Source organism: Theropithecus gelada, chromosome 1, assembly GCF_003255815.1.
Source record: "Theropithecus gelada isolate Dixy chromosome 1, Tgel_1.0, whole genome shotgun sequence".
Classification (NCBI taxonomy): Eukaryota; Metazoa; Chordata; class Mammalia; order Primates; family Cercopithecidae; genus Theropithecus; species Theropithecus gelada.
This window is the reverse complement of record NC_037668.1, coordinates 149,324,491-149,343,954: the sequence shown is the minus strand read 5'-3', so window position 1 is coordinate 149,343,954 and position 19,464 is coordinate 149,324,491. Positions and strand designations below refer to the sequence as shown.

Below are 19,464 nucleotides of genomic sequence, written 5' to 3'. Positions count from 1 at the left end.
GTGTGCTTTGTAACTTTTTGTTGAAATGCAGACATGATGAACTGGGTAAAGGGAACTCTGGTGAACAGGCCTTTCATGGTGTGGTGGTAAGATGAGAGGGCAGAGAAAGCGTTCTATGGCAGTTGTCCCCAATAGTTTTGGCACCAGGGATCGGTTTTGTGGAAGACAATTTTTTCCACAAACTAGGTGTGAAAGCAGGACACGGGGAATGGTTTTGAGATGGAGTTATTCCATCTCAAAGCATCAGGAATTCTCATAAGGAGTGCACAACCTAAATCCCTCACATGTGCAGTTCACAATGGGGTTCATGCTCCTATGAGAATTTCATGTCACTGCTGATCTGACAGGAGGCGGAGCTCAGGCAGTAATGATAGCTCACCAGCTGCTCATGTCCTGCTGTGCACTCCAGTTTTTAATAGCCCACAGACCACTACTGGCCAGTGGTCCAGGGGTTGGGGACCGCTGTTCTATGATTCCAGGATTAGTTTTGAGTTTTTAATGAGCCCTGTGCTCATTGGCTGTGAATTTTACAAGTATTTCTCAGTAACTGCTCTTCTTACCCCAAGGTACAACAGAATGGCTGGAGGGAGCTGAAGTTGGAGTTTATCCCTTCCTCTTAAATGCTATTTTTCATGACCCTTTAATGGTATCCTGCTACTTTGTATACTTTTTCTTACATACAATATCATTTTTATTTAACGCAGTAAAATTCCCTCTATATTTATCCACATATTTGCTGGTTTACTTGCTCACAATTCCTTCCTTCACACCAGGCCTATTTTCTAGAAGCATTGTATCTCCTTATGAAAAGTATTCTCTAAAAATTCTTTTATTGAGAGTCTACTATTGATAATATTGATATATATTTGTAAACTAAAAATGTATTCTTTCTTTCTTGATTCTAATTGATAGTACTACTACAAATACAATTCCATATATCTTGGTTGCTTTCTCTTTGCATAGGCACTACTCTGCTATCTTCTGGTTTTCATTGTGGCTGTTGAGAAATATATCAGTAGTGTCTTATAAATTAATTTCTTACACTTTGTATTTTTCTCTCTGGCTGCTTTTAGGATGCTGCTCTGTCTTTGGCTTTCTGGCTGCTTGCTCTTTGGTGACTATTGGATTTATTATATTATATCTATGTATGTATTTACTTTTCTTAGCCTACTCAGGATTCAGAAAAATCATGTCATTCCTCAACTTTAGATAATGCTTTACTCTTATCCCTTCAAATATCATCTTTTACTATGTTTGTATTTTCACTATCTCTATTTGCTTCTTCTGTAAAGCTGTCTTAATTTATCTCCATGCTCATAACCTCTTCTTCATGTTTTCAACTTATATTTTAAAAGCATTTACGCACATACCTATCTCAGGGAAAGAACTAGTACAAGTGTTTTTCAAAGATTAATAATATCATCATGTCAGAGAGGAAAGAAAATTCTTTACCTTGACTTACTGAATGTACATCAAATGTCGGTCTTATAATATGAACTGTCTGAATGCTAGTTATATAAAAATGAATTAATTCACTAGCATTACAAAAATTAAAATATAAATGAAATATATTTAGGGTAAAATCTGTGAAAAAACAGAGAAAATATAAGCAGTGGTAAAGCTTGATATATAATATAAATATGACACAAATTAGTCATGATGATTCATACTTTTGGACTTTGGTGCTCTAAAGGAACATACTTTCAAAAATAACAGAAATATTCATTTATATAATAAGCATTCTAGAATGTGATGTTGGCACCATTCAAATTATTGAGTGGTAGGAAGGCTTATTATATAAAAAGTTTCAAGCTGGCTGTGCTATTTATAAAGCTAACAAAAATTTATACTGATAGTTTGATTGTAGTTAATTCATAAGGTCTATGATTAATGTTTTAAAAGGGTCACAAGTTAGAGTCAAAGAATAAGAAGTGTTCATGGTTACTAATAAATTGCTCTGTGAAGGCTTGGCTACCCTTGCAGGTAATGATGTCACAAAATGATGAAAGAATAGCTAAGTAGCCAATGAAGTGCCAGTGCCTGGCTGAGACTCTGACCATTGCGTCACTCTTGGCCAGAGCCCCAAAAGGTAAATGCAGCTATTAAAGGAAAAAGACAACTCATAAGGATTCAAGTTTCCACTGACAACACTTTTCTTAAAACTAGATTCTATTCAACACTTGAACTCTTAGATCAAGTAAAGAAAGTACTAGATAAGAAAAAGAAGTAATAAATATGTTATAGTTTTGCAAATATGTTAGTTGACAGATAAACCCAGGCTTCCAATTCCTAGCTTGTATTCTGTACCTATGAGCTTAATATATATGCTTTGATACTTATAATGGATTTCTGATTAAGTGGGCCAGAGATACTATGTTGTGGTAAAGCTAACAGCACAGGTAATTAGGGAATGATCTAAAAGTGAGAGTGAGGTGGGATTTAAAAGTCTATGTACCAAAATATTACATACCAAATAACTCTATGCTATGAAATTTTGGAACAGGCAAAACTAATCTGTATTGATAGAAAGAAGATTGGCAGTTTCCTGGGATTGGGGGTTCAGGAACAGCACTGACTGCAAAGAAGCATAAGAGAATGTTTGGGAGAGAGAAACATTCCATATCTTGACAGAGATGGTGACTATACAGGGTACACATATGCCAAAACTCATCAAAATAGATATTTTTAAGTAGTTATATTTTATTGCACACAAATCACACTTTTGATTTAAAAAGAAAAAAACACTAGTTTTGGCAGATGTTACCATGGGTCAAATTGGTAGAGTACACAAAATGTCTTTATATTGTTTCTTACAACTGTATATAAATCTACAATTATCTCAAAATTAAAAGTTGACTTAAAAATGAAGTAACAGTGGCTATTTTTTATTCAAATAAAATTAAACATTTATAAATAACATACGTGTTTGTAACTTGTGAGATATATAATGATTCATGCAAGTTCAATACCATGTATTTCTAAATTCTACTTTGAAATGTTTAACTCTGTATGAAAGTTAACGAATAGCATCTAGGCTTTGGATTTGTTTCACCCTAAATCTGTTCTAAAGTGGGTCTAGTAAATTAAGCATTTACTGCTTTTTTTCATTCTCGGGAAGAAATGTGACAAATATTCTAAAAGTATTCTCAATGAGTTAAATATGCCATTATTATTTATGGTATGTATCATACATTAAAGTCAAGCCCTTAAAATTGCCAATACAATACCAAAATGTATCAGAGTTCCTAGTCAAAGAGTACAGAGGAGAATCAGTGAGGCTCCCCAAGGTAAATGTTTTTAGATGTCAAAAATGTAATTTTTAAAAAAAGTAAGCATGGCTTTAATTTCATCTCAGAGTCAACAGTGTCTTTGCTAATAGATTTTCTTGAGTTGTGAGTTTTTATTTTTATAAATGGGTAAAAGAAATAGGAGTTAACAATGAATATAGCAATGAACAGCTGGTCTTGCTATACTAAGAATAACTAATGATGTATTCTAGCTTCCAGTGTCTCAATCTATCAATCAGTTTTGCTTTACAAGGTTCAGAAGTTCAAAGTCTTTGAAGGCCAGGTAGTTCACCAAAGTGGGGTCGCCCAGATATAGTAGTGACTGTTGTAGCAAACCGAAGAGTGATACTGTTGTAAGTGGGGTAAATGCCACCCTGAGCCAGTGAGCTGTTGACAGGGGAGGAAATGGATACAGTGTTAGACTACGTTCTGATTAAGAGAAGTGAGGAATTAAAAATTTGTAAGCGTCATTTTTTGACTTTTAATAATCACCATTCTGATTGACATGAGATGGTATCTCATTGTAGTTTTCATATGCATTTCTCTAATGATCAGTGATGTTGAGCTTTTTTCCATATGTTTGTTGGTCACACGTATGTCTTCTTTTGAGAACTGTTCTCAAACAAACAACCCCATTAAAAATTGGGCAAAGAACATGAACAGACAGTTCTCAAAAGAAGATATTCATGTCCTCCCCTGGCAACAACTCGCTGACTCAGGGCTCCTTCCCAATTTTTAATGGGGTTGTTTGGTTTTTTTTCTTGTAAATTTGTTTAAGTTCCTTCTAGACTCTGGATATTATGCCTTTGTCAGATGGATAGATTGCAAAAATTTTCTCCCCTTCTATAGGTTGTCTGTTCACTCTGATGATAGTTTCTTTTTCTGTGCAGAAGCTCCAAGGTTGCGGAGAAAAAGGAACACCTTTACACTGTTGGTGAGAGTATAAATTAGTTCAACCATTGTGGAAGACAGTGTGGAAATTCCTCAGACCTGGAGGCAGAAATACCATTTGACCCAGCAATTCCATTACTGTATATTACCAGGAATATAAATCACTTGCAGGGACATGAACAGAGTTGGAAGTCACTATCCTCAGCAAAACAATGCCGGAACAGAAAACCAAACACTACGTATATTCTCACTTATAAGTGGGATCTGAATGATGAGAACACATGGACACATGGTGGGGAACAACACACATTGGGGCCTCTTAGGGATGGTCGGGGGCTGAGGGAAGAGCATCAGGATGAATAGCTAATGGTTGCTGGACTTAATACCTAGGTGAGGGGATGATCTATGCAAGAAGCCACCATAGCACACCTTTACCTAAGTAACAAACCTGCACATCCTACACATGTTCCCCTGAACTTAAAATAAAAGTTGAGGGCCAGGAGTGGTGGCTCATGCCTGTAATCCCAGCACTTTGGGAGGCCAAGGCAGGTGGAGCACTTGAGGTCAGGAGTTCAAGACCTGCCTGGCCAACAAGGTGAAAGCCATCTCTACAAAAAAAAAAAAAAAAAAAAAAAAAGCCACGTGTGCTGGTGTGCATCTGTAGTCCCAGCTACTTGGGAGGCTGAGACAGGATAATCACTTGAAGCTGAGAGGCCAAGGTTGCAGTGAGCCAATATTATGCCACTGCACTCCAGCCTCAGTGACAGAGTGAGACTCCCTCTCAAAAAAAAAAGTTGAAGAATAAATAAATATTTTAAAGTGAAAACTCTTGCAGAAAATTAAAACTGTTTAAACACTGTTTCTACCTGTGAGCCATCAGTTTGTGACACTGAAGCCTTATAAACAAATGAAGAATATTTTGTATGGAAAATTCCTTAGGATGGGTAAGTATGCGAACCTGCCCCTGAATTCACCATTCCACTTTTTCTCAACTTCATTCATTTTCGCTTCTACTAAAAATACTTTCTCATAGGAAAGACGGTTGCCAAGAACTGGCATATTTTCAGTGCTTACATTTTCATCTGTTTGCCAAATGTCTGTAATATAATTCACAAAAGCCCTGTTTATTGAGTAATATTATTAATGGATAGCATAATACTGTGGAATTGAAGACATTCTTTGTGGATTATGTCCAGGTCTTTAAAAAGAACATGGATTCCAATAGGAAATGAATGGCTTATATTAAAACGTATTATTTTTAAAAAGTAGAACAACATGAAAAGCATTAGAATAGGTATATTTTCAAATTACTGTAAGACAACTTTTCTCAGACACGTAAGTCCCTGTATGTATTAAAATACTTTGAATGATAACAAAAGAGAATGTCATGCCTATTAATGCTTCTATAAAATCATTTTTCATTTTCAATACATGTTGAAAATATCACAGGACTGAGAAATCATTCAACTTAACAGTCTATTGACTTTTTCCCTGCAGCTGCATTTGCCAAACTTTGCTAAGTAAATTATATTTGTTGCTTTTTAAAATTTATGGCTAAATTCATAAATTATCAAAATATGTCAAGGAGGAAAATAACAAAAAGTCTACTTTTTCATTTTTGTTTTCAAAAAGTACTTAATGTCTAAATAAGAAGCATTAAAATGTATTCTCAATCCAAATTATAGTTAATTATTTCACTAGTTCATAATCCAACAGTCACCACCTGAGACCAAGTCTGAAAATCCCAACTTGACTTCTGAAACCAATCATGAGCCTTCATTCATTTAATGGCTCTATTTTTAAGAGGAAGCATGAAATCATCCAAGAATCAGAAAATATCAAACACTTAACTGTGAGCAATTAAAGAGAGAGAAAGAAAAAACAAGACAGGACATCAAAAGCAAATGAGAGAGACTAACACCAACTGACTAGTCAACAGAAAGCAAGAGAAGTTCAGAAGAGAACATATCATATGAAGGTATTAGCCAAACTGTAGCTTGCAAATACTAGATATATTCAGTTCAAGGTGCCCTACTTAATTCATCCCAAAGTGTTTTTTTAATTGGGGTATTAGTGGCTTTGTGGAGGAGAGGACAAGGCTAATGAAACAAATCACTGATTATAAGGAAGTAAGTGTCCATCTTAAGGGACCAAAAGGAGACAGTAGAAAAATAAAATAAATGTTACTTTAACTTTAAAATAGAACAAATAAAATTTGCAAAAATTTAAACACACAATTATGGCCCAGTAAAGAGTGAATCAATCAAGTTAATCCAATTAATTTCATTTCTGTGACAATATGATAAGCCATACAATCAAGCATATTAAAATTAGTTCTTCTAAAAGATTTTTTCTCATAATATACTAATCAAATCAAATGCAAAGACTCTAGACATTGGAAATCCAAAAGAAAACCATAAAATATTTCTTCTTTTAACATAAGTATTGACTAATGATGAGGACTACATGTATATAAAGCCGTGATCTAGAAAATTAATTCAAAAGGATATCTAAATTAGAACATGGAAATTTTGATCTGAGCACATAGAAAGAAAGAAAGTAGGCCGTAACTAAATCAAAGACTCTGAGTTGAAACTGAGGAGTGGGACCACATTTTAAATGTGCCAGAGAAAGTCTGCATTATAGATAATATTCTTGCCATTGAACTATTCTCACTAATGTTACAGTCAAAAGCAAATTAGATCAGAGTAAGAATCAGAAGACAGAAATGGAGTTTGCCAAAACCTTTACAGATGGTTTTTTAAAAAGCAAGATGCTTTATAATATCCTAAAATAACTGCACAGAGAAGTGAAGTAACTTAACTAAAACACAAGTGTAGGGCAAGGTCCAAGAGGCAGAGATGTTTACAAGTCATACATGAGTGTATGAGACAGTGCTACCATCTGAAAAGCTAAAATGCACTAACATTTAAGCCTATATTTATGTAACAAAAATGATAGAAATATAAGCATTTGATATAGTTTGCATGTTTGTCCCCTCCAAATTTCATGTTGAAATGTGATCCCCAGTGTTGGAGGTGAGCCTGGTGGGAGGTGTTTGGGTCATGGAGGTGAATCCTTCATGAAGTGCCCTCCCTTCAGCAGTGAGATCTCACTCTGTTAATTCATGACTGTTTAGACAAGGCTGTTTAAAAGAGCCTGGCTTCTGGCTTTGCCTTCTGCCATGATTGCAAGCTTTCTGAGGCCTCACCAGAAACCAAGCAGATGTTGGCACCATGCTTGTATAGCCAGGAGTACCACGAGCCAAATAATATCTTTTCTTTACTATTTACCCAGTCTCAGGTCTTCCTGTATAGCAATGCAAACAGACTAATACACCATTCCATACACTTGTCATTGAAAAACTGCTTTTTAGAATGACAGCAATTATATAATGTAGTTCACTATATTTGAAAATTTAATTTTAGCAGAGGTGGACAAATTGTCCCCGAAACTATTGCATCAATTGGCAATCATATCAGTGATGTGTTAAAGGTCATATTCTCACAAGTACTAAGTGTTACCAATCTTTATATTTCCTACTAATTTGAAATATTAAAAACAATTGTTGAATTTGATTAAAACTGAGGTTGGGTAACCTTTTATGTGTTCATTAAAAGTATAATTTGTTCATTTGTAAATTGCTTGTTCATCTATTTGCTCATTTTTATCAGACTGTTATATTTTTCTTAGTATTTTGTAAATGCTTGTGTATTAGGAATCTTAACTGTTTACCTGTTAATATGATATAAACATTTCCTATCAAGCCATCATTTGTCACTACATTACATTTATGCTAACCCTTGCACTGTGTAGAATTTTAAATGTTTATGTAACAGAATGTGTCATTAATTTCCTTCATAGCTCCAGATGTTTGTTTCTGTTTGTATTTCGTTTGCTTGTCTAATAAAAGCCCTCAACTTAAGATATGTAAGTATTCTTCTAATCTTTATTTTAATATATTTATAGTTATTTTTCACTAATAGTTTAAGCCACATACATTCTTGTACATACCATCAGGTAGAACTCTAACTTTATTTTCTTGCAAACTAGCAGCCAGTTGTCTCAAACATATTTACTGAAGAGTCTATATTATCTACTGTCATTATTGGTATAATTGTTACTGCTGCTGAACCCTCTTTCATATCAGCTATTTCTGATGTTGTTGCTAGATATTCCTACCAACAAATGTTTCTTGATTTTATTTCCACTTACCTCTTTCCCCTAAAGATGAAGCTAAAATTCCACGTCAACTATGGAATTCCCCTGACCATCACAGAAAACTACAGTAACATAACTCATAAATCATTTTACTACCGATTTTCAATTAATTAAAATGCCTGATATTAGCAATAAATGAACCTTGATTCACATAAATACATAAAAATTGTTCTGCATCTAAAGATGCTTTTCTTGTTTATTGATACGTTTGTATAAATACCCTTTAGTAAGAATCAAACTATTTTTTGTTTAGTGCCATGCTATCCAGATACATTAAAAATTGTTTTAAAAATATGATAATGCTGATGAAACAAAGAAAGAAAAACAAAAGATAAAGAAGAAACCTTAGCGTTTGGTTTCAGTTGTCATTTCTCTGGTTGAAATTATTTTTAAAAATACAGTTTCAACTTAATTGATGGCTGTTATTTTTCTTTACAAAAACTGCAATAATTGACGCTTTAAGTTCATATCAGTTTTTTAATTTATTTTCATTTGTTAGGCCAAAATTAAGTTCATAGAATTTATAGTCGCCATCTCTACTATTTTTTTTTTAAGATTTCCATGCATAAAATAGAACTCACATGAAGTCCTTCAGTGAAGCTCTCCTGGGAGCAGAGACATCTATATGGCTGGCTTGTTGTGTCGCAGTTATCGGCATGACCATGGCACTGACATCTGCAAACATGAGCATCACACACTCCTAAGGAACACTAACTCAACTGTGAATGTATTTAAGGTCCTAGGCCTATATACATTGTGTGAATTCAACAGGGAAGATTTTTGTATATTTAATTGATACAAAATCAGTTCCTCCTTAATCGTGTGGATATCTGTACAAGTTTTTAATTTATCTGGAAATATCAGAAGAACTGTCACCAATATCCAAACCACTGTATTGTAAAGATAATGTTCAAGCCAACCTTTAAAGGGGAATGGAATTTTTTGTATCTATACCAACCATGTACAAAGGGAAGGCATTTACTAAACTATTTAAAATACAGTTAAGAATATAAAGTTCAGGCTGGGCATGGTGGCTCACGCCTGTAGTCTTAGCACGTTGAGAGATTGAGGCGGGTAGATCACTTGAGGTTGGGAGTTTGAGACCAGCCTGAGCAACACGGCAAAGCCATGTCTCTACAAAAAGTGAAAAAAAAAAATCAGCTGGGCATTGTGGCACATGCCTGTAGTCCCAGTTACTTGGAAGGCTAAGATGAGAGGATCACTTGAGGCCCAGAAGTTGAGGTTGCAGTAAGCCATGATTATGCCATTGCATGCCAGCCTGGTTGACAGAGCAAAACCCTGTCAAGGAAAAAAAAAAAAAAAAAAAAGAATATAAAGTTGACAAACTGCAGAATGCAGTTAATGTATTTCAAATTTTTTGTTCTTTTTTTCCAAAGTTAGATGATGAATATTTAATAGTATTGCTTTGTTCATTATGCTATGACTTAGCAAACAAACAATGCTTCTATACTGGTATTTTGGTCTGCTTTTGAAGACATATTTTATTCACAAGGCCTATCGTTCCTCTAGAACAACCCATTCTAAATATAGTCTATATGTACATTTCTATATTAGACAGTATGCTGCCTAGGTTTGCAGCTATCATTTCTTTTTAAATATCATGAGTCATGTTCTCAATTATGATCAGACATTTATAAACTACTTAGGGCACATCAGCTCTTTCCACTAAAGAAAAACAAGTATTCCCCATGGAACTGTGCACTATGAACTCAGGTAGACCAAGATCTGTACTTAAAAACTCTCTGGTAGTATAGTTAAAACTCCAAATCCAGCTCCAACTCTTTGCTTTCGAGAATATTTGAAAATTATATTCCAGAACAAATCAAGTAAAATATTGGATAAATCATTTCTAAGTCAGATTCAGAGTATCATAGCTTCTAAAAGCAACAGCTTTTGAAAATCAATTCATACACACACACACACACACACACACACACTCACACACACTCAACAATGTTATATAGAGAAAAGACTCACACACAGATCTTCTCCTAAAATCTTAGAGTGTGAAATCATTTCAAAATGTAAAGCTTGAAATCTGGCTTGCTCTGAAATCTTAATGTGCTGTTAAGACAATAAGTATGACAAAAATCTTGTTGAGAACAAAATTCATAATAATACCTCCCACTAATGGTGATTTCGTCCACTGCATAATATCTGTGTCTGAAGTTGACAGCAGTCTCAGTTGTATAGTACTGCCCATGAAAATGAAACCTTATTTGCGTGGCTTTTACGAACTCTTGAAGAGATGGGGTATTATAGAAGTCATTGTATCCAGGACGATAATTTGGTCCAGGTGTCAGGATGCTAAATGTGACATTGCCACGGGAATATGGAGTAAAACTGTTAATGAAAGAAATTCGATGTCATGAAAATCTATTCACATTTTTGGCAAAACAGAAATCAAAATGTTGAGAAATTACTACACAGCATCAATAAAAGCTTAAATTATTCTTTCTAGTAAAAGTATATTCCATACATTTCACATGCAAACAATACAGGATTATAATTGAAAGCCACACTAAAACAATTCCTTGAAAACATAATGAAAATTCCATTAACATAGATAACTTGCTAAACAATCTGAAAATCAGATTGTGAAACACTAGTGAGATTGAAATAAGAGTCACTCTAATGTATTTTACAAGAACTTCAAAGATAGTTTCAAACCCAATTTAGGGATAAGACTTAGGAGAATCTGCCTCAAGGAAGCTGGTGGTGAAGGGAAGTCTCTACCAGTCTAGAGAGCTAGCGTACTTGTACATTATGTCTAATGTAACCAATCAGTCTTAAATTAAGACTAATCTAACCAATCAGTCTATTAAATTAATTGTTTAAAAATATTCATACTTGGAAAGCTGAAGACAGTTGACAGAATCAGGTTTCTCCAAATCTCCATTGTTTTTCATTCCAAAAGCACCACAATTTCTGGCAAAATATTGCCAGTCCTCCCAATCTAAGCTGTTTTCCTTCTTCCTTTGAATCCTTATTTCTGTTGGTTGTGGACTAAAGAACTGAATGATAATATAAAACACCTGAAAATGGAAAGTTAATTAATGTAATTAAAGTTTTAAGTGTAACTCATCAGTATGTATGAAACCATGGAAATGTTAGATTCGTATATATTGGCTCGCTTTGTCATTATTATAATTATCAAATATGTATTAGACATCCAGAAACTTCACAGCCCTATGGTAAAAGCAGCACATTCTATAATTGTATATCTGTTCATTTGCTCAAGGATTTTATAAATCAACATGCAAATAAAGACATAAACAAGAACAGTACATCTATGAAATAAATGTCATATATATAGTCTTCTTAAGTAATTTAGAAAAAGCACCTTAGTTTGTATTACTTTTTGCTACTTAATAAAAAGAACTTAGTTTCAACATTTCATAAATATCATTTTGATACAAATCTCGAACATAAGGCCCTATATGTTGTCTTTTAGATATTTTTATTGTATACATTATAATACACTACTTTATTGAGGTAATGTTCAATTGCCTAGTTCAGTTCTCACCTTTTAGTGGGTTGAATTGTGTTCCCAAATAGATATGTCCAAGTACTACTGTCCAAACCAGTAAACATGACTTTATTTGTAAATAGGGTCTTTGCAGTATAATTAAGGATGTCAATATTAGATCATCCTGGGTTTAATAGGGTGGGCCTTATACAAGATAAAGAAAAGGGATAATTGATGCTCACAGAGAAACAAGGAAAGACACCATGTGAAAATGGAGGCAGAGATTGAAGTTGTGGTGCCACAAGTCAAGTAACACCAAGGGCCACCAAGAGCTGCAAATGGCAAGGAGAGATCCCCCTCTGGAACCTTTGAAGGGAGTGTAGCCCTGCCAACATGTTGGTTTCATATTTCTGGTGTCCAGAACTGTTAGGGAATACATTTCTGTTGTTTTAAGACATGAAGTTTGTGGGCATTTGTTGTAAAAATAACAGGAAATTAATGTACACCTTATTGTTTCTAATTACCTGATACTGTCCATTTTCCAAGTCAACTGAAATAGTCACTCCTTGATTAAGTTGTGTAACATTTGTAAACACATTTGAAACCCATGAAGTCCCAACATCATTATCATTGACAAAAGAGAGAGGATGGGCTTCAGGATTCAACCGTGACACTCTATTATCAGCTGTGTCTCCTGCATCGTTAGGAATGCAGTACCGCTGTGCCAAAGGGTGGACCCGCGGGTGGCTGCCAGGGCAACGGCAATGTGATTGGGCATGCAATCTGAGAAGATCTCCAGAAAAAACTTCCAGAATCTCTCTGTGGGAGTCAAGAGGGAGACTGTAAGGACAAAGAGCTTAACAGTAATAGAACTTCTAAGAGGTGTTACAAATGAATGTCACTCGTTGAGTGCTTTCATGAGTATCCATTTAGCTTTAATAATTCTATGCATGAAACATAAAATACAGCTTATCTTTGGCCAAATAAACAAATTCATTATCATAAATGTATATCAAAACCAGCACATTTTAATATTAACTTTTTATTTATATCAAGAAGCATGCATATGCCCTTGTCTGATTATTAAGATACTTAAATAAATACCACAATATTTTACTGTGTCTATTTGTGATAAAATAGAAAGGTCACATTTACTTAGGTTGCTAAACTAACTACTGAGAGTGAACAATAATATACGGAAAATAATGAGAGTTATAGTTAATGTTTTCAGTTCATCCATGGGAAAGAGGTATGAAAGCAAGTATCATCTTATCTGCTTCTGTTTTAAGTGAAGGACTGAGGCCAAGGCCATTTGTCAGTGGTTTCCTGTGACTCATCAGTACAGATCCTGACATGCTGTAATGCTTCAATGGCTTCAGATCATATGGCGGCTGCCAACAGTCAAAGAAGAATGCCAATTCCAGGTAGATATATTTAATTTTTCCATTAAGGGCAATATACTTGCTCTAGACCAGAATTAGTCATTCTATTTATAGGCATTCTTCCACATAGCACCTTCCCAGACATTTCAGGTAGGCCAAAATTAGTAACCAAGGTCTTACCAGAGAAACCAGGCTTTTCCTCTCAGACCCCAGTGGAGTAATGAAAGACTCAGGCAGCTTTTCCATTCATTAAATCACATGAAGTCATACCTTCTTTAAATCTCATCAATACTTTTCAACTGATATCAAGTTTTGAATGGGACCAAAAGCCACCAGTATAGAATCCAGTATAAAATCTTTCACTCCCAAGGAAAAACTTTATTCCCAAAGAATTACGACAACCTTGGCCTTCAGCATTTTAGCCAAAGGTGATCTAAAATATAGTAAGGCTGTTGGTAGTAAATACACCTAACACTGTGTTCCAGGGCTATGTCACCCTTTATTGAGGCATACCTTGATTATATAGACTGGTAAGAAAGAATGTTTATATTGTTAATGATCTGCCATGGACTAAGAGCCACAGCAAAGCAATGCTTCTAAATTTACAAGGGCTAGTCTTCTCATTTGGAAACCCACCACACTAATTTACATCTGACTTGAAGAAATAAGAATGAACATTCTTCTTTTTGATTTTTAATAGAAATAAATAAGATCAACTCATCCATACAACAATATACTATTATACCATGATATCATAAGCTGAAGAAGAAAGTTCAAAGGCATCCTAAGCAGAATTTCACTTAAATTTTTAAAAATTCTGTGTGCCTTTAAGAGGCCCTAAGAAAGATTTCCTGTCTACTCTCAAGATAAGGAAATAACATTAAAGCTAGCCTGAGTCTATATAATTATTTGTTCACTGAAAATAGAAAAATATATCACAATACTTCAAATGCTCATTCTTCTTGTCTCCAAGTCTAATAGACCAGTCTCTTGAGAATTTCCCATATATCAAAATAATTAATCATGTTTATTGTTCTACATTCTCTAGTAGGTATAAAGTCAACAAACCAATTTTAAAAGGCAGATATAGAAGTTTCTCAATTATTATTAATAGAAACTACTTCATATAGAAAATTTAAACAATGTATCACAAATTTTATAAAATTTTCAAATATCAAGTTTTCTTACAGAAAATCCTTAGGAAAAAATGTGATCAATTTCATATTACAAGGAGTTCCCCAAGAGTAGCACTAGTGAATAACAACCATAGACTAAGCCAAAGCAAACATTGTAAACATTAACTAGGTGAAGTTTGCCAAATGCTATAAAGATAAAAAATGGTATAATCTACATGGTATTCTTATTTAAGTGAATTCAGCATTTATCCTTACGGTTCTTGAAGTTTACAATGCAGCAGCTGCTTACCTGTTTGTAAGTGCCACTTGGTATAATCGAAAATCTTGCATTCTTCCGACAAACTGCTCTAAACCTGCAAATACATACACATACATAATATAAGAAGTCTCTGTTTACCAAGCAATATCTGACAAGTATTTAAGTGATATTCCTTTGAAGATGTTAAGGTTAGAAAGATATTTATGTCACTGCCCTTAGAAACATTTACAGATCTATCTTTAGTTTGCTAATTCCACATGAATAACAAAAATAATCATAGTTATCTCCATGAACATTGTAGGACTTAAGTCAAAGTGAATACTTTGGTCAACTTATTTATTGATCAAACTCATGGTTTTCACCAGAAGTCCCTTCCCAAGTCAGATTTCTCTCTAGTTTATAAATCCATAAATATATTATCTCATCAGCCCTAAATTTGATTGTCATCTGCTTCCGATTGCGATTTCCAGACTATTTGCAATGCCAAAAGGAAGATTTCTAACTCTCACATCCCTCCTGTTCTAGCTCCAAGCTCCAGGCTATCTGTTTGGGTCCTCTCTAAAGTTAAATTAATGTCTGTTCTAGAAAATCTCCAAACGAGGACTCATCGAAGACTTCCTACTTGTGGATTCTGTGTCATTCACATATATCAATAGTATCATAGTTCACTCTCAGAATTTTATTGCCTCAGGAAAATTCTTCTAAGAAAACCAGGTTCAAAGACCAATCTACTTTGAATTAGGTGACGTTTCAAGGCAAATGTAGCTATCAACCTTAATCCACATGGTATTATTTTATTTGTTTGGCAAATATTTATTCAGAACTTACTAAGACAAATAAGCCCAAGAGAGTAGGGACAGAATAAAGTAGAAAAACTACCAACTCTCAGTTTTTTGTTATATTTTCAATAACAAAATTTATTTCAATAATTGTTTATTTCAATAGTTTTTTTAAAAATTGGAGGAATTTTAATTCATCAAATGATCATTTTCCCATTGTGTTTTTTATTTTAACTATTCAGTTTTTGCTCTGTCTTGATAAAGTTTTAAAGAATGTTTGATTTATGTTTTCTGCTGCTCCTTGGTGGTTGCTTGGAGGAAACTGGGACAGAGTGAGGATATGGCTGATGAATAAAACATGGAGAGGAGAATTAGCACACAAAATAGTCTGAGATAGTGATCTCAGAATCAGAAAGAAACTCACAAGCAAAGTGTGAGACTCAGGAGCCCAAAAAGAGTATGTGTCTGTGTGTGAGTGTGTGTATGCATGTATTTGTGTATATTCATATATTTACATGTTATATTTATACTAAATAATATATTTGAGAAAATAATCAAAATATTATATATATAAAAATATTTCTTCATTCGTATATTCTCTATTGATATATTCTAAGAAAAATACACGTATAGGCTCTCCCTTTCTACCCATTAGTCTCAATCTTCCACACACCCCATGAGCTGAGGCCCACAAGAAGATGTGCTCTAGGCAGCTTCCTGCTCTGACTTTCCCATAGGGAGAGCTTCTCTACTTTATCTGTCCTAAAACAGGCAACTGGCACAAGTGCAAAGAATTGTTCTTCCAAGTGGTGTTACAAACACAAAGCAAAATCTACTAAAATTTTGCAGAAATCTTTACAAGATTTCCAAAACAGATTGTTCTAAAAATTATAATTAGTTACAAGAAATAAGAAAACATGGTAAAATATTCTTTCAGTTAATTGGCCATTCAGGCAACATGATTTATGATCAGTTGACCTAGATACAGGATCTGAAGTTAAACAAAGTAGGGAATGGTAGAAAGATGGACATGTCATTCTTAGAAGAAAGACGAGAAGAATAAATGCAAATACAGCAAAGCCATTATGTGCCTATGCTTTTGTTCGGGGAGTAGGAAAGACAAATAGGAAAGTCACTCCTTATAGCGTAAATTTTCTTTGTGAGGTAAGAGATAGTATTGTCTGCCAAGAATAAAGGAAGCTGGGCCTGTGTTCTGTTTGTTCTTTACCTTCACTTATCCCTAACCATGCTCAGTTCTTCCTCTCCTAATATCCTTTACACCCCACATTGCTAATCTACAGCATGAATTTTTAATGTCCCACAACCTTCAAGCTCTCTTAGTCCTAAGGTTGCAATTTTGCCTCTGCTTCCAATTTTTCTGCCTCATACAGCCCTTAATGTTTCAGCTTTGAAATACTCCCTGTGGGGAACTTTCTGTGTCCCCCTATAGTCCTAGGCATTCTCTTTCTGGGAGAAGTCACCCAGATTGCGGTACTTTTGCATGGCAGTCCTAGAAAACTGGCAGTCTTCATTTTCTATTTTTGTCAACATAATGAGCTATCAAGGAGAAAAAAAAATTACCTGTATTTCCTGTTATCCAATTTGCTTTCTCAGGATAAAATATTGTCTAAAATGTTTTATATAGAACCTTTAGGGAAATGTTTTATCTCAAAGAACCCAGATCATAACAAACAGGGGCTAGCCATTCATAATTTTGAAAGACTTACTATAACTGAAAGAGAGCAAAACTGATGAACACTGTGATGTTGCTAAAGCCTGAACCATGGCTTTAAATGTCAGGGTAGCTTCATTCTTTTACGTATTGATTCATTCACAAATATTTATTGGAAGCCTATAACGTGCCAGGCACTTTCACGAGTGCCAAAGGTGCAATCAGTTAACAATAACAAAATACCCTTGCTTTTATGGAGCTTGCATTCACGTAGATAAACATAATCAATGAGTAATTCATATAGTATATTGGAATGCTATATATTTTATGAAAAACAGAAGGATTAGAGCAGGTTGGAAAGCATGGCTGGATTTTAGTGGGGATATTATGTTCAAGAGAGGCCTCATTGAGAATGTGGCATTGACAGGGGAATGGGAATGAGTCATACGTATATCTAGGGGCAAAATGTTCCAGGCAGGCATTAATAAGCACATAGACCTCCAAATCAGTATGCTTGGCATGTTAGAGGAGGTGCAAGGAGCTAGCATCCTAGAGCTGAATAAAAGAGGGGAGGCTATTAGAAGGTTAGGTCAGACAAGTAGCTGGCTGGGGAAGAGGGAGGATGGAGGTACAAATTGTTATACATACAAAGTCTTATAGCCTATTGTAAGAAATTTGATTTCTAGTCTGAGTAAAATGGGAAACCATTGGAGGGTTTCGAGAAGAGGAGTGATGTGATCTCAGGATTATTCAAAAGTTCTGAGACTAGAATATAGGAAGACAAGAGCAGAAGCCAAGAGGCCAGTTAGGTGGATATTACAGTCATATGTGTGAAAAATGTTGGCAGTCAGACCGGGTATTAGAAGTGGAGGTGTACCTTTCAATGCTAATAAATTAGAATTCACTCCCTATATTTTAATAATAGCTAAAGGGAAGCTCTGCTGCAGAGGAATAATGAAATCTATTTTATTGTCTATAAAATAAAGGGGCTGGGTTTTATAACCTTTAAAAACCATTTTAGTTTTAAATTTTGGAGTTTGCAATCATATCCATTGCTAAAGAATTCGTATTTGAAGGAATTCTTCTTAAATAAGAGTTACAGCAAGCTTTCTAAAGACCTGGAGTTAATGTGAATCATCCATCCCAAATAAGAGAATTACGATTTGAGGTGAGAATGCTATCAAATATTTCAAGGACGGTCATAGAAATAAATATTACTTATTCCTTTGCTACCTGCCAATGTTTTAACAACAGATATTCATTGGAATAAACATTCCATAAAAATTCTTCTTTGAAAAATATTCATATAGCAAAGATATGTCTAAATTATATAAATTGATCAAGGAAATAGACATGACTCATACAAGAAAGACCTCATAGTTGTCTAGTCAGAAAATAGACAGGTGATGACTGGAGAGAAGTTGTTATGCATTACAACTGGGTGGCACAACAAAGTTAGTAAAATGGGAAAACTGACTAAGTAATCCAACATTTAATCAGGGTAAAAACAGACAATAAGGCTAAGTAAACAAATGTCACAACAAGGAGAAGGAAAGAAATAAATTCTCTATTTGCAGATAGCATAATTGTCTACTCAGAAATTTTCCATGAATGTACATAAAAGCTATTAGAAATAACAAGTGAATTGGTTAATTTTGTTTGATAGAAGTTAAATACATAATAATTTAATTTCTATATACTAGTGATTAACCAGTGGAAATTAAAACTTTTAAATACTATTTTTATTAGCACTGAAAATGTGAAACATTAGTTATAAATCTAATAAGTTATGGCAATGTATGTAGGTGAAAACTATTTTTAAAAACTATTAAAAAAAGACATTGAGGAAGCAAATAAAAGGAGATCAGCAATGGCAGAGTGAAAACAATGGCAGATTCTGTCTGCCATAAAAGCAATGGGAACACTGGCAAAGAATATCATATCAACTTATTGAGAATTCTGGAAATAAACCAAAGACTTGCAACAACGTGGAGAGTTTTTATTTTTTAAATGGCTGAATATTGATAAGAACAACATGTTCTATGGCATCTTAGCTTTCCTATTGCCATACTCCTCTCTGCCACTCACTGGGAGCCTTGAAAATGAACAATTTGCAATCAGGGTAAAAACCAGCAACCTAGTTACCACTAGAGGATCAGAATGGGAGTAGAGATATTTCAAAGCTCTATCCTCCGATGATTGTCATTATTCGATCTGACTGGAAGTACCATGGAAAGTCCCACTAGTAAGGCTTGAATTGACTCAGAGTTCATCCACTGGAAACAGCATTTACTCTAATTTGTTTAAAACAATTATTTGTTAAAAATAATCAGTGGCAACTGCTTAA

At 34.4% G+C, this 19,464-nt stretch overlaps 1 protein-coding gene across 2 annotated transcripts in view; it reads right to left on the bottom strand.

Annotated features, from left to right (window-relative positions):
* The window catches only part of USH2A (usherin), a 795,153-nt gene that overhangs the window by 681,903 nt on the left and 93,786 nt on the right, over positions 1–19,464 (bottom strand). For both annotated transcript variants that reach the window (XM_025367266.1, XM_025367257.1), the window contains 5 exons: positions 14,697–14,760; positions 12,414–12,708; positions 11,271–11,455; positions 10,542–10,763; positions 8,981–9,074 (listed from right to left, as the gene is read on the bottom strand). In XM_025367266.1, coding sequence (XP_025223051.1) covers positions 8,981–9,074; positions 10,542–10,763; positions 11,271–11,455; positions 12,414–12,708; positions 14,697–14,760 — 860 coding nt within the window. The remainder of the gene's footprint in view (positions 1–8,980; positions 9,075–10,541; positions 10,764–11,270; positions 11,456–12,413; positions 12,709–14,696; positions 14,761–19,464) is intronic.